The sequence below is a fragment of the Mustela nigripes genome, chromosome 3 (assembly GCF_022355385.1).
Source record: "Mustela nigripes isolate SB6536 chromosome 3, MUSNIG.SB6536, whole genome shotgun sequence".
Taxonomy (NCBI): Eukaryota; Metazoa; Chordata; class Mammalia; order Carnivora; family Mustelidae; genus Mustela; species Mustela nigripes.
In genome coordinates, this window is record NC_081559.1 from 96,961,433 (window position 1) to 96,978,029 (window position 16,597).

The 16,597-nt window shown below is 40.1% G+C and overlaps 1 protein-coding gene across 5 annotated transcripts in view; it reads left to right on the forward strand.

Moving 5' to 3' along the window:
• NCKAP5 (NCK associated protein 5) overlaps nt 1–16,597 on the forward strand; it is a 949,833-nt gene that overhangs the window by 850,748 nt on the left and 82,488 nt on the right. For all 5 annotated transcript variants that reach the window (XM_059394413.1, XM_059394410.1, XM_059394408.1 and 2 more), the window contains one exon: nt 1,902–1,977. In XM_059394413.1, coding sequence (XP_059250396.1) covers nt 1,902–1,977 — 76 coding nt within the window. The remainder of the gene's footprint in view (nt 1–1,901; nt 1,978–16,597) is intronic.

Below are 16,597 nucleotides of genomic sequence, written 5' to 3' on the forward strand. Positions count from 1 at the left end.
CGGTGGGTCTTTTGATAGCCTTGTCACAAACAGGTCACTGAGCTACACAAACTTTGGAAGGCAATTAAGTAGCATGTTAGCCTTGCTCATGCTCACAGTGCTTTTCTACTCTGCTATCCATAAATGTCCACTACAAAGGGTCCACAGACTTGATGAAGTCTCCCCCAACCCTTGCCCCATTCCCCAAATTTCTTCCTCTGGACATGCTAAAAAACAGGGAAGTACCCATAGAGCAGAGAGCTGATGGGGGGAAGAAGTGATGAATGTGGCCTCTGGATATTCAGTCCTTGGTCTCTCCTTGTGGGGTTCAGGAAGCCTTCTCCATACTCTCTTCAGTCTGCCACCTTCTGGCTCTCAGCACATCCAGAACAAGCACCAAGGACATTCTGATATTGGAATTGAAGTTACAAAATATAAATAATTGGTCTTATTCCATTAGATATGAAAAATAGGTAAAAAGTCAAAAGCTAAATCTAGCTCAAGGTCAGTATGCAACCATATGAATTTCTATATTGTGAGTATGAAATAAGAGTTTCTTGGCATTCAGCTCAAGCTCCTGAGCAAATCCACTGACGGCTTCTAATGTATGTGCCTAAGCAGAACCCCACTGCATTCAGTGCGCAGTTCACGTCATTGTCACTGGCTTCCCAGGTGACCGATGGGGATGTATTTTAAGAGAGTGTTTTAGGGTCATTCTGCCAACAACCACAAGCTGTCTTGAAATTGAGGCCAAGTCCACTAGCATAGTCAAAGGAAAATTTGAGAAAAACAAAGTGCCCACAGATGAACACAAATCTGCAGTCAATTTTACTGAGTTTGAATCCTGGTTCCACTACCTTGGCAATTACTTACCTGTTTCTTCAGGAGGAGGAGGCTAACAGTAGCATGTAGCCCGCTCTGGGGAGTTTGAGATCATAGGCGTGAAAATTGTAATTGTGTAATACTGAGTAATCCGTAGTATTTCAGAGTTTGCCTTTTAAATAGTGGTTCGTACTGGTTGCATTGTTGTGACCACTGCCACTAGATTGAGAAGCAAGGGACATAAGTCTTAATCCCAGCACTTCCACTTACAGTATGTTGAAGGAAATTTGCTGGAGATCAGAATTCTCATTCATAAAACACTGTGACTTATTCAGGTCTCTCTAGAGTTCTGCCGAGTGCTAACCCATTCAGCATCTGGATATTTCAGCTGAAATAGAAGGGGAATGTTTTTGACCTAAAAAATCGATATAAATGTGTCACTGCTCTAGTTCACTAAGTATACATCACAGTCACCTTATGTTTCATCATAGAAAGAACAAAAGAAATCATTTTCTTAGAGAGTTACATTCCAGGAAAGGGTCAGGAGATCTAAGTATATTTCTTTCTTCTTATTAAAATAACTTGTGGTAGAAGTCACTGTCTCTGGAGGAATTATATTTCCTTTGACTTTAATTTTCCCTAACAGCTCTGTGTTATTGACTTTATTAAGTCTTAAAAGCCAAAGCTGTATCTTTAACATCTTATGGAGAATTAGGTGCCCTGTAAATCCTAATTTCCAGGTCTAGGGTTATGTTTCTGAAAATATACTCTTGCTCTCGTAATTAAAATTTGTGATACAGCCAAGTGATAGAGTAGGGAAAAGTAGAATGAAGAAAATATCTATGCATGTATATATATATATATATATATATGTGTGTGTGTGTGTGTGTGTGTGTGTGTATACATAGATGCACACACATACACATTCACATATATGTATGTGCAGGTATATGTGTTTACATGTATGTGTGTGTATACATGTATGTTGTATACACACTCACACATACCCACATTTGTTACAGAATGAACCATCATTCTGATTGTGAACAGTCTATTTCATATAACAAATAAGTACTTACATTATTTTCTTGTTGCTGCAGATAAAAGAAGCAAGTGTGAGCCTGCAGGAGGATGAAGATACAGTTGCAGATTCCACGTTTCAGAGCCACATCATAGGTAAACATTTACATCTTGGTACATCTTTGTGGGTGATACTTTCTGAATGTGACCTTCTTTCAGACACAGTGTGTTCCTATAGAGCGTGTCTCACGCCTAGCCTCTGTGAGGACTGGGTCTTAACTTCTTTTTTTTTTTTTTTTAATATATTATTTATTTATTTGAGAGAGCGAGCACAGGGGGAGGGAGGGAGAGGGAGAAAGAGAGACTCTAAGGCAGACACCACTCACAGGGTGGAACCCTGCGTGGGGCTCCAGCTCACGGCCCTGTGGTCATGGCCTGAGCCAAAACCAAGAGTCAGACACTGTACCTACTGCTCCACCTATGCGCCCCAAGGACTGGGTCTTAACTTCTCACACATGGTTATTTTTGTCTTCTCGAATACTGGAAGCTACTGTAAAGTAAGTAGTTCAAAACCAGACCTGTCGAGTAAACATCAGTGTTTTCAAAGCAACACACTGTAAACCGACGAGAAGCAAGTCCTTGTGGACACGAAAAGAGAATAACACTGAGGATACATAACTTCTCTGGGGACAGCAGTCGACTTCGAGTCCATCCAGTGTCTATAATTGTCTCAGGAAGCATTTACCTAACTACCATTGGTTAGAAATGAGGGATGGTAGCTTTCTTAAATCGAACTTTTTTTTTTAATAGAGTGTATTTTACACAGAGAACTTCACGACTTAACTTTCTTCATTATTTCTGGGAGAACCCTGAGTGTGAATAGTCCTGTTTCTGGAATAAGTTTGATTTGTCAACTCCTTCTTGAAATTGTGCATCGGCCTAGATTGAAGGGACTCAGCTTCCCAACACACTTGCTGACCCTTTGCTGACCTGTTTTCAGCAGCCAGGAGGCAGCTGGTGACAGAGTAGTTGTCTGTGACTGTGATCCTTGTCAGGTGACGGAAGAGGTGATACCTTCAGCTGTTCTGGGCCACCGTGGATGGTTGCAGAATTTGTTTTTCCTCAGGCTCTAGGAATTGCTGTGCGAGGAAGCATGCAATTATTTAGTATTGCACAAGATTATTTAGTATTGCACAAGACACCGAGGCATGCTGGAGTAATTTCTACCAATCACATTCGGTATAGCAGTTAATAGTGAATTCCACATCAGAGGTCATGACAGCCCCCTTCTCCCCCAGATTTCTGGTTTCTGCTATGGTGAGTGTCCACTGCTTCTGTCCCTTCAGCTGCCAGCTCTGAGCCCCTCACCACTCTTGGAGCCCTGCTGGTGCACTCTGGGCCTGGATTTCTTGAATATGCAGAAGTCTTCTGCAAACTCTAATTTACAGTCTATCTCAAAGAGTTATTGTACCCCCCGCACCTTAATGAGACTGGCACGCCATTATTATTCTTTTCATTTGTAATTGAGGATAGAAAAATCTTAACACACAACTGAATGAGTACAGTCTGAACAAGATTATTATTCCAAAAATACATCCTTTATTATAGTTTTCAGTATAAAATGCTTAAATTGGTATCAGTTGTGTGTCATTAGCTGATATGCAAGTTAAATACAGTTTAAAAACCTTCAAACATGACACTATGTAAAGCCCCGCTGAATCATCATTTTTCCATAATGAGGTGTTCCTGGGCCTATGAAATAACATATATAAAGATAGAGGCTGCGTGTTTTTTAAAAGAACTACAGTAATCTATCCTTTAGTAAACTTCCACTTTTTTTAGATTTGCATTGTTCGATATGATAGCTAGTAGACACAGGTGGCTATTTCAGGTTCAGTTTCAATTAATTAAAACTATATATAATTAAAAATTCAGTCCTCCATTTGCACTAGCCACATTTCAAGTACTCAGTGGCCAATATTCATGGTAGTCTATATGAACATTTCCATCAGCATACAAAGTTCCCTTGGAAAGTGCTGCTTTCGATTACTCTCAGGGAAGTATATTTGGACCATATTTCGGACAGCGGGCTGACTTGGTCTGCACATAATGTAGATTTATCTCCTCACACTAGGGGAGAACTATATGATAAGCTGCTCTTGGCTACACGTGAAACAACAACGACAAAACTGACCAGCCGTTTTACATAAGTAATGAAGTCATTTAACCATCTTACACAATTAAAAATCTGGAGGAAGGTAAATATGAAAGAAGGCTAGTAGCTCAACAATGTCATCCAAAGCCCTGGCTTCATGTCCTCATCTCTGTTGTCTTTGGTTGCAAATTGATTCCTGACACTCTAGGCATTCCATTTACATTCAAGGCACGAAGTATAAGGAAGAATAAGAGCTTCTTCAGAATCCACCCCATAGACACCATCTTTCACGGCATTGATGAGAACAAGATCATGAAACCAATCCTAGCTGCAAAGGAGGCTGGGGAAGTTCATATGTTGCTTCTATTTATTGCATGAGACAGCAGGGAGAACGTGGTTGAGAATATTCCCTAGGTTAACCAGTCAATAAGATCACCACAGCCAACCTTCTAAAACTTCATCCATTTCTTTCTTTCTTTCTTTTTTTTTTTTTAAGATTTATTTATTTATTTATTTGACACAGAGACAGAGACAGAGATCACAAGTAAGCAGAGAGGCAGGCAGAAGCAGAGAGGGAAGCAGGCTCCCCTGCTGAGCAGAGAGCCTGACACAGGGCTCGATCGCAGGACCCTGAGATCATGACCTGAGATGAAGGCAGAGGCTTAACCCACTGAGCCACCAGGCGCCCCAAACTTCATCCATTTCAAGACTGAATAAGGCTCAATAGATCAAGTGGTTATTTCTTTTTATTCTAGAAGAACGGCTGAGAATATATTTTTAGCACCCTGATAAACCAATATTCTTCATTTTGTCTAAACAAAGTGTTGTCACATAGCCTCACAATATTATATAACCATAGAATGTTTTTCCACTCACAGTAACTGAGCAAATCTAAATATATTATGCTTCTAACCAAATATCAGCTAATGTCTGTCACAAAAAAAGAATAATCAGAAAATTTGTGACCTAAATGTTTGCATTTCTGTGGTTAATAATAATCACATTGGTTTAATCAAAGTGTTATGAGTTGATTACAAGACAAGATATCGCTAACTAAGCCTGCTCTCTATTGAAATTCAAGATTCATGAATTAACTAAAATAATACAACTAAATTTTTTCTTTAAAATCACCCTAATAAATGTCAGACTTCCATGTTAATAAGCAGCAAGAAAATGACTAGCCTAGCCTAATAGAAATCTTAACACAAATGATCACAAACCCCATATTTCTAATTGTTCTTTCCTGCTATTTAACTGTAATAGGTTCACCCTACATATTATATTAATTATCTAATAGGATTAAATGATCAGTGGGAATTAATTCAAATAACACTTTCTTTTTAAAAACACCAGCCAGTGAAAGCATCAAAAATAATTGTCTAAGCAGAGGCAGAGGTTCCAGAAATTCCCATAAAGAGGAGAAAATGTCTTTTGAGGAGTTTGAGGAAGAACCCAAGCAGAACTGAATGATATCCAAGAACACAAGGACTCATGGTCGATGCTAGGAAAGTGGAGGATGCATGTTATTTCCTACAAATTTTAAAGAGGCACAAACAGAAAGCTGTCCAATAGCCCAATGGGCAGATACCCCAGTGCCACATAGGGTCATGAAGTCTGTTTACTCTCCCCTGTTGGCTGGGTGCCTTCTTAGTCTCTTCCGAGAGAACCCTTCTGGCTCTTCTCACCAAGGGAGAGGATGACAAAGGGCATGGTCTGGCCCCGGATCTGGCTTTCTTTGGGGGAGCTCTGCGGAGTTGCCTTGGAACTCTCCTACCCACTTCGGGAATTACCTCCAAGGGATCTTTCTGGGGTCCAGCCAGCAACTAATACATTATGCAGGAAGATAATAGGTGCTCAATAAGGATCCCCCTGTGACTTAATTATTAGACTATACACCAGTTTATTCCCATTGTCCCATTTCATTTTCTTATTCCCTGTTCTCTCTAGACTCTAGCTAGCTAATCTGGTAAACTGAGTCATGTCCACATTGGTGGAACAGTAGATTAAGCAGGTGATTTTTCAGGTCACATATTTGCATTATAACAAAGACTCAAGAAAAGTTTTACCTCTAGTTAAGAGGAGCTCTTGAAACATTTTTATTCAAGTTTCAGGCACTCACATCAATGGTTTGAGCAAATTATAGGGTGAGGAAGAAAGGACAGAATGAACCTGACTTCAGACACTGAATAACTCAAGAAGCAGTGCCAGGGAGGAAAGTCATTTTGTCATATAAAAGTGCTTCTGAGAGATAGCCTGCCTGAAAGCGAAGAAGTGGGACAGCACTGTGTTGAGTCAAATAGAGGAGATTCTGAGAACCAGGTACAATCTCCATTTCCCATCAATATAATTCATAGACCTTGTTCTCCTAACCATTTCACATCCAATCACAAAGCATTGAATCTACGTAGCATTGTGCCCAGTCTGGAGTTTGATGGAGACAGAAAGAATAAGAGTCCCATGCCGCATAGTTACTATTGTCACAGAATCTGTAGATCAGATTCCAGTGAAGGTCAACGAAGGCAGCAGCTTCTTCACCCAACAGAGGAGAGAAGTCCTAGCCTGATGTCAAAATGTCTCCAACTGTGGTTCTTAGGATGGAAAAAGAAGGTCTCACAGACTCTTGATTCATGAACCTCAGTTACATGGAGACTAAGAACCAGGACCTGGATGTTTATTTCAACTGCATGGAAAAAGCTCCGAAACCTCCTTTTTTGTATTAATATTAATGACCTAATACCATATGGTCAACAATTGTTATCCATACATAGACTCTGCAGTTTGAATTACCCAGACCACAGTTATTTTAAATCCAAGACAGGATTTCCATAGTTACTAGTACCACTAGTGTCAAGTTCAGATCCAAGTGAATGAAACCCCAGAGTACCATGGTTTAAGTAAGAGCAGAAATTTCTTACTGCCACACAGGACAGTGCAGAGGAAGATGATCCAGGCTGATAGTCTCTTCCTATCTTGTCCTTCTGGTTCATTTGTTTTTCATTCCCAAGGTCACTTCATTTGTTCAAGATGGCTATTGAAAAACCATCCATTTCCTAACCAGCAGGAAGAAGTGATAAGGAAAGGTATAGTTTAGCCTTTTGTAAACACTTAACCAGCACTTGACCTTTCCCTTCTGCCATTGGTTAGTACTTAGTACATGCCAGGCAGGAGGCCATATGTTCAGAAAAAAATACAAAAACAAAAGAAAACCTCCACGAGGTTCTCTGGAAGAAAGGGAGAATGGCTTTTAGAGAACATGTACCAATGTTAGCCAGCAGCCCACCCTTTCTTTACCAAGTCTACCTCCTTGGTACAACAAACACACACAAACTTTCACCACCATTTAAGAAAACAACAACAACAACAAAAAAAAAACGACAAAAAATAAATTAGGATCATTTTTGGAAAAGACATAATTAATTCTAATGATTGATGCCTAGTTTTTGTCTTGCATGACCTGAATGACCACTTTCTATTAGCATATTTTACCTTGAATTACTTTTTGAGAAAATGTACCGAACTTGGATTAGTTTGCCACCACCATATTTATGAGTAATGTATACTTGGTCACCCACAAAGTATGTAGAGGTTCAAATAAATCTTCTGTTCAATATAATGCATCTAGAATTTTCCTTTCTCTAGAATGACAATCAATTTTCCTTTGTCTAGAATGAAATACCAGGGCTTCTGCTACTGTAGCTGCCAGTCAATTAAAGTTCTTGATAATTATCTGTCTTACTTCAAGAATATTATCAATATCTGACACTGAAAAAATTTGAAAAAGATTAGAAATTTAATGTATACGGAATGACATTCATACTAAAAATAAAATTAAAACATATCTTAAAAGCTTGATCGGACTTTTATAGCTTCTTTACTAGAAGGCTATTTAAGTCAAATGTTGTATTTTGAATAGCGTACTGACATGCTTAGGCTTAATTGAAGGAAGAGTGAGCTATTGATGAAAACAAAATTATGTTCTGTTGACAAAGAGACTGGAACTGAATGGAAAACTACTTAGATAATAAGGCCTATGGATAAAGAATAGGATGCAGTAGTTGACATCATTTGGATTTCATATTAATACTTCCTGGGATGATGCTATTTCTGCATTTCCAAACATAGAAAATGACATCTAAGAGGTACTAGAAAGTAACAGCCTGGGAAAGGAAACTTCACCTGACTACATGGAGTTCTCCCATTTTTTAACCCAAGTGACAAACTTCAAAGGGGAAGCTTTGCATCTGGCAGCCTGAAGTGTAAATTCCACCTGTCACAAAATAGATCCATGGAAATAGGACCTTGTGGTTTCTTCTGACCAAGGACGGAAGTAGTAATATTCATTTTCATCCGCTGACTATCCATTCTGTGCTAAACCTTGTGCTTGGGACATCACACGTCATCCATGTCATCCTCCTCATTTGTTTGTTTGTTCGTTCCTTTGTGTCTGGTTCTCTGTTCTTGTCAAGTGTTGACTTCCTCCTTATGTGTACTTTCCTCTAACTACCAGAGATAGTCACTAGGTAAGTCTTTGGTGGAGACTTCTGTCTGTGAGCATGCTAAAGCCTTGTCTATTACTCCCTTCCTCTGTTTTTGTTTTTTTGTTTTGTTTTCCCTCAAGATAGAGAGTTGTAGACTTGGAAAGATGGAAGTATGGCTTTTTTTTTTTTCCTCCTATAAAGTATTTGCTCCTATAGTTTGCACCAGGGAGCTGAGTTCTACTTGGGTCAACAAGCCTCTATTGCTTATCTTCAACAAGCTCCGAACTGTGTCAAATGCTGGAGATAGGGGATGAATAAGACACAGTACATGTACTCTGTGAACTGCAGTCTAGTAGGGAGACAGAAAAGCAAACAGAAGTTTCTGATACAATGTGATCACAGATAAGTTTGAGACACATTCTGCATACATCTGAGTGTACGGAATAGGGGTGGAGTCCAGCTTTGGTAGAGCCAGAAATATTGGTTTTCATTTGTAAGGAAAAGACAAGCGTGAGAGAATAAGATATGGAAGTTAAAGAGAATTTTCCACTTAGACCAGTGGTTCCCAAACTTTGCTACACATCAGAATTCCCTGGGAGGTCCTTAAATATGCTGATGCTTAGGTCACACCACGTAAAAATCACAAGCTCTAGGGATAGGAGCCATCTTTTTAAAGATCCCCAGGTGATTCCAGTGGGCAGTAAAGTTTGGGAATGACTGTCCCAGTGTTAGGATTTTATCAGCAAGGGGGATGGGAGATGTCCTTCTGCTGAAGGCAAAAGCATAAGCAAAGGCCTGGGGATAGGAATGGGGCATACTTCAACAGAGAAGAGTCGGTGGAAGACCAGCGTGGCTGGAGTAGAGAGTAATTTTTGAGGATAAGGTACAGATAGAGTTGGTTTTGTGGAGACCATGAAAGCCAGGCTTAGATGTTTGAACTTTAGCCTACAGAACAATACACAGACTGTGGAGACTAACATGATAAAAAGTAGCTATCTAACCGCTATGATGCTCATGTTCCAACTTTTCAAATCGAGACCTTTTTACTTTCCCTCGCTTATCCTCGGACCAATCAAGTGCAGTATAGTCAAATGTGCCATATTGTTTCCTCCTGTGTGGTGCCATGATGAATAGAATCATGTATTTATGTGAAAGGGTGGGTATCCAGGAAAACATAAGGATTTCCAAAGGGCTCTCTGCCCCAAAAGATCTCTCCTGGTAGTCTACTTATTAATTATGTATATATATCCTACTTAGTATTTACTTTAGGTAAGGGTTCTTAAGTTACTTGTCATGCTTCACCTGGTCTCTGGAAAGAGTAGACATTCAGTATCACTGACTGAGAGCAACAGTGTGTTTCGCAGCTTGGTACCAGCAAGATCCTAAAGGATGAGTCATCAAGTTGGTACATTCTCCTTCCAGGGACCTGGAAAGCAAAAGAAGGAATGGCTTGACATTTAGGAAAGGCAAGGGTGTTATTCCTCAAATGGGGAAGCTCAGCTGCTAAGGGCAGAGGCAGACAGGAAGCCTTAGGGGCTGGCATAAATTAACCCAGGTACTAGTAGGGGACAGGGCCCACTGAATAGGCAGTGGTAGACACATTAAATAATTTTTTGCCTTTTATCCCCACATTTTTTTGAAGGCCTGTTGCTCTATAACATAAAGTTGGAGAATCTGAAATAGCTGTTCAGTGACTTCTTTTTGTACAGTTCCCTCGATTTCTCAGAAGGCAGTTAGTTCACTTAAAGTAAACCTAAGGATGTGTGTGTAACTTATGGCATGGTGAGGAATAGGTAGGGGTCAAAACAAAGTCAAAGAACAGAGTGCCTCAGCCCCAGAAAGCTGCCCCATGTGACAGAAAATTCTGAAAGAAATAAGATGATGGCATATATTACCTTAATATCTACTACCTATTAAAAGCTTTTTTAATGCTGGGCCCTAGCCAAAATGTTTTATGTATGTTGTCTTGTTCTATCCTCAAAGCAACCCCCCCCTCAATTTACTTACTAAGGTCATCCTTTGCAGTAGAAAAATGGATGTTCTGAAAAGTTGCGTACTTTTCTGAGCACCATGGCTGCTATGGAGTGGAGCCAGCATCCAAACCCAGCCTAGTCCATAGCTGTGAAGTAAATAAACCCCTGAGAATGCTAAATGATGGCCAGGTACCTTTTCGGTCACCTTGCAGCCACCACAATTCAAGAATCCTTTTAGCAGATTGCTTGGTCAGGGGTGGCAAACTCAAATAATACCCTGGGTCAAAGAGTGAGACAGGCCCAGACCTGACATACGCAAGCATATATTACATGAGTGATAGGGGGTTGGGGGAATGGAGAAGATACGAACCACCTCAGGGGAGAAGCTCCTTGTCAATTCCAGTTGTCACTGTAGAAGACTGGCCCTATGTGACCAAGTCTTTCCATTTTTCACCAGAAGCCAGAAAGTATAGATTTTTTATGTGACATATGATACATTTTAAAATGTGGGCTCAATTGTAAAAAGCAAATCTTCAGAGACGTTCCTTTATCTGGCAATACTTCAAATTAGAATTTCAAAGTCCTTTCCCAGAACTTCACATCTAAAAGTATAAAATATAATATAAAAATATACATATTTTTCTTAAATGCGTGGTTGATCTGCCTACAAGGAATGTGTCAGAGGCATGGACAGCAAGAGAGCTTGAATCCTCAGTTGTGTGGAGGAGAGGTGGCAGGGGCACAGACTGCTATACCCAGCCTTTGCCCATGGGGTATGGACTAGTCTCTGATGACCTAGGACTAGGGTGACTGGCTATCCTCGTTTGCCTGGACTTTCTTGGTGTTGGCACGGAAAGTCTCTCCGACCTGGATGACCCAGGACAGTGTCACCCTCCCTGGAGCCTGGTGTTAAGGAGCTGAACTTTTGACACAATGAAAGCATAATAGGGCCTCAGCAGGGTGAGATTTAACTCAGAACACATCCCTTTTCCCACCAGCATCAAGCTGGATTCCCAAGAGCAGAGGCACCTCAAACCCAGAGGAAGACTTCAAGCATAACCTCCTAACTCAGTCTCAACACAGTCTTAACTCTAGCTGAAGGGGAGAAAAGAAAAAGAAAAAAGTCTCCTCTGAAAATTCTAAATCCTTGGCTCATACTCCTTTGGTTCAAGGCACTAATTCAGTCTCTGTGTCCCTTAAACCCCCAAGCCTGAATTTTTTTTTAAGTGTTCTGAATTGTGCTTTTAAGTACTACAGAGAAGAAACTGGAAGAGGGAATTGTTGAAACATGAATGGCAGAATATTAATATCTTTTTTTTAAGATTTTATTTATTTATCAGAGAGAGAGGGAGAGAGAGCGAGCACAGGCAGACAGAATGGCAGGCAGAGGCAGAGGGAGAAGCAGGCTCCCCGCTGAGCAAGGAGCCTGATGTGGGACTCGATCCCAGGGCGCCGGGATCATGACCTGAGCTGAAGGCAGCTGCTTAACCAACTGAGCCACCCAGGCGTCCCTATTAATATCTTTTGAGCTGGGCAATCCCACTGTTTAAGAATATTTGAAATGTATCATAATGAAAAGTTTTAAAAAATGCAGACTCATGTTGATGGTGCTTGCAGGAATACAGCAAAACCCAGCCCAATCTTCTCTTGATGCAACCACTCTGAATCTCACACAGATAAAGTTCCAAGGAAGATGAACTTACAAGAGAAAATCACTAAAAAGGGGAAACAATATCTTCATTAGCAAGTGGCAGGAAAAAAAGAAGACAAACTATAGAATAAGTCCACAAAGACTGCAGAATTGGGAATTATCCAGTAGGGAATATAAAATAAAAGTATTTGATGCATTTAAAGTAAACACAAGAGGAAATGAACGTTAACAAAGGAACAAACAAATGAACAGTCTGGTATCAAAAAAGAATACAATAGAACTGCAAAAGATTAAAAGCTGTTAGTATTGATTACCACTGATGAGAGCATTATTCAGCTAAAAGACAGAGTTGAACAATTACAGAAAATCTGTCACAGAGAATCAAGGGGGCGGATAAATGAAAGAGAGGGTAAAATAATTAAGTAAGAGGTGATAAAATCCACATGTAACTAATTGTATCTCCTGAGAAAAGGAATGGAATGAACAGGGTAAACATAATATTAAAAGAATTAGTGACTAAGAATTTGCAGAATTAAAGAAAGTTACCAATCTTTAGTTTCAGGAAGCCAAATTAATTTCAGGCAAGATGAATAAAAGGAAATCTACACATTAAGATAGTAATTTTATTCCCTTTGGACATATACCCAGAGGTGGGATTGCTAGATTACAGGATACCTCTATTTGGAAATAAAACCACTATCTCAAAGAGATATCTGTACATCACATTCATTGCTGCATTCTTTCCAATAGCTAAGATACAGAAATAATTTAAGTGCCTCTCAACAGATGAGCAGATAAAGAAATTATGGCATGTATATGTGTGTGTATTTGTGTGTGTTGCATATATACACACATATATATTGCCTTTTAGTATTCATTTTTATTTGTATATTTATCACACTGTTGTTTAATTTTTACATTATACAAATAGAATCATATTTTATGTATTCTATTGCATTTGGCATTTGGCATTTTTAATTAACATGATTTCTGCGATGAACCTATAATGGTACATGCTGCTGCGTTGATTAATTTTCACTGCTGTATAGTATTCCATAGCATAAATGTATCAAAATTTATCCTTTCCACTTTTGAAGAACATTTGGGTTGGTTTCCATTTTTTGCTATTGTGACAATGTTGCTATGGCCACTGTGGCATATAGTCCCTGATGTACTTGCCAAGAATTTTTGAAGGGCCATGTCTTTTAAACTTTTTTGACTAATATCCACAGTAATAAAAGTTTACATCATAAACCAGTACAATTCTGGAGATGTGGCTAGACATATATATAATCAACATGTCATCTTTTTTTCTATGAAAACAAAAATAACATAGAAAGTTGATGAGTAACATGAAATTCAACAACAGTGTGGTTGTCCTATGGTGAGGTAGTAGGGGGAGAAGGATATGACCAAAGAGGAGCACAAGAATGGCTTAAAAACACTGTATATGTTATTAAGGTGGGTCATGAGTGTTTATTTAAATAAATTTTCTTGTTGTACATACTCCTGTATTTGTAATGTGTTTTACAATTTTTTTTTTAAAAAAAGATAAAAATAAAAGTACTACCCAAAGCAAAACACAAATATACTTTGGCAAGTGTATCTATCTGTGGGCTGAGTGGGCCATCCTGTTTATCCTTCTGATCTATGCCATATATCCCTCACCCGCCCCATACCCACCTACCATCTGGCTGGCCCATTGGCATCTCCAGATGAGAGACTGGCCAGGAGGAGAAGGAGAGGGGAAGAAGGGAAACAGCCCTGACCACCCCTATAGTTACCCATCATCAATTCTGAAGCACACCACGGGTCAGAGGAGTGCGTTAGAAACAGAGACTGTGGGCAACAGTTTTATCTTTTTTCTCCTCTATATTACCACAGAGAATTCTGAGTTGACCACACGTTACAAATTGGCTCCACTGTCTGTGCCTTAAGTGTTGTTAAAGCCAGCGTTTCTAAACTATTCCCGTGAAGGGAATGAAAAACTAGTGACTGAGAAGTAACAGTGATTTGAGAGGGAGGGAAGAAGGAAGGAAGGAAGGAAGGAAAAGGGAGAGGGAGAAAAGGAAGGAAAAGAAGGGAGGGAGGAAGAAGGCAGGGAGAGGGGAGGAGGGGAAAAGAAAAAGCTTGCCAGGAAGGAGCTTGTAGATTTTCAGAAGCTTGGAAGGCACAGTCCCTCCTGTAAGTCTTCAATCTTATATACCTAATGAAAAACCACCTCAATTAAGGTTATCCGCACACTCACTCTGCTGGGAATCCCAGTGATACATTCATTAAGTCTGGCACATTGGACAAATACCTTAGCGCTAAGGAGGTATAGAGTGCTGGAATGATAGATCGGGTGAGGGCTGTGGCGCACTGTAGAGACGAAAATTGACCTGTGTGTTGAAATGTGCAACTAAGGAAGAAGCGTGATCTTGGGAACAGGGTGCTCTTGACTTGAACAAATCCATACTCAAGAGACATCCTAGAGAAGAGAACAGGATGTAGAGAAAGGAAAGCATCTCAGTGAATCCGTTACAACATGGAGCCTTTTGGAGCTCTTTTTAATGAGTCATACATGTGCAAGTAGGGCTTAACTGAGAGAGAAGCCTTCATTTGTGAAAATGGTAGAGCCTGAGAAAGTAACTTATCAACGTCAGTGTTAATTTCTTTCATCAGCCCATTGACAGAATTTGAGAAGAGTCATTTAGCAATCATCTTATCAGTGGTCCAGTACCTCTCCATTCACTTTGCACAGGATCAGATAAAAGGATGATGTTTGCTTTATCTTCGGTTTGCCACCCTGGCACAGCTAAAAGCTTTTTGGGAAGGGAGAAGAACAAACTGAGAGGTTACCAGGTTATGAAACATTGTCACAGCCAAGCCAGCAGCACTGAATCAATTTCCAATATGTTTCTTCTGTAGCTAAAACCTATACCCTGGAGATGTTATTGTTTGATTATAAAAGCGGGAGGAATTTGAAGAGAGACTTTCCTGCCTCCTTGATAAACAGTCTCTCTGTCTGTAACTCGATTATGTCAACTCCCAAATGGAGGGGAAATATGCTTTAAGGTGACTTTCTGCCCATTTGAAACTCAGCCCTGTGTTCTGCCTTCGGAACCCATTTGGAAGGAATCCTATGTGTATAAGAACGCATTTGGAGTGGGCATCGGCTGTCCTGCTTCTGCAGGAGTGGATTACATTTCCAAGGGTGTTACCTCTCCTCGCCCCCAACCCAGTCATCGGAATGTTTCCCTGATGTCAAAAGTATTTGTGTATAATCGGCTTCATGACAGATCTCTTTCCTATGTAACTCCTAACTTAAAAATATAAAAGCACTTCTCAGACACTGGAAAACAATTGACTCCGATTTTAAAAGAAGAAAAGTGGCAAGGAGGAGGCAGTCCTGAGGAATGAATGGAATCAGAGTCCAAAGCCCAGTTTGGGATGTTATGACTTCATACAAAATGCTGCATCTCTCTGTTTCCTCAATCATCAGATGAAGAATTTATTTTAGATGTTCTCTAATGTTTTTTTTTTTTGGGGGGGGGGGGTTGTTGTTGTTCCTGGCCTAACTTCTAATGCTCTTTGAGGGAGTGGATGTATCCCTGAATTTCAAGATGTCTGTTCATGTCGAGATCCCACATCTCGTGAATCTAAAATGATGGGGTTTCAGTTATGGGATCCAAGTAAACTCGAGATTGGCAAAATAAATCCAGTGATTTCTGGGCCAGTCTTCAGCATCACCATCTATAACAATAGCATCACCACCATGCATTTACCTGAAGTTTTGTGTTATTTTAGTGTGCTTCCATGGATCCCCTCCGCAATCTCCCAGCTAGGGGTTTGCAGTCACATAGAGCTGTGCTCCAGATTCCATGGTTCCGCTTTGCCACCTAACAGATGCTGTGATCTTGAGTGAGCTCCTGAATCTCTCTAAGCTTCCGTTCCCTCACCTGCCAAGTAGGGGTAACAGAAAGACATACCGTGAGGTGTTGTTATGAGCATGAAATTAGTGTTTTTGCAGATGGTGCTTGACAGCTATGCCAGGGTCTAGCAAGAACTCACTTGTTGGTCTTCAGTGTTAATGTAGTTATTACTAAGATGGGTATGGTTAACATATAGGTAGCTTTGGATATCATCTTTTTTTTTTTTTTTTTAAGTTGTACTCATGGCTATGATTTACTACAGTGAAGGCTACAAAGCAAAACCAGCAAAGAGAAATGTCACATGGGGCCGCATTGGGAGGTAATGAGGCACCGGCTTCCAAGTGTCCTCTTCTAGTGGAGTCACACAGAACATGCTAAATTCCCCCAGCAACAAATTATGACAACCCATGTGAAATGTTATCTACCTGAGAAGCTCAGTAGAGACTCAGAGAGCCCAGGGTTTTATTGGGGGTGGCTGGTCACACAGGTACCATCTTGCCTAGTACATATTAAAACCCCATATTCCCCCAAGGAAAGCATGTGTTTAGCAAAAACCACATTGTTTATATGAACAATTTAGGTACAGTGAGCCACTCTTATCAGTT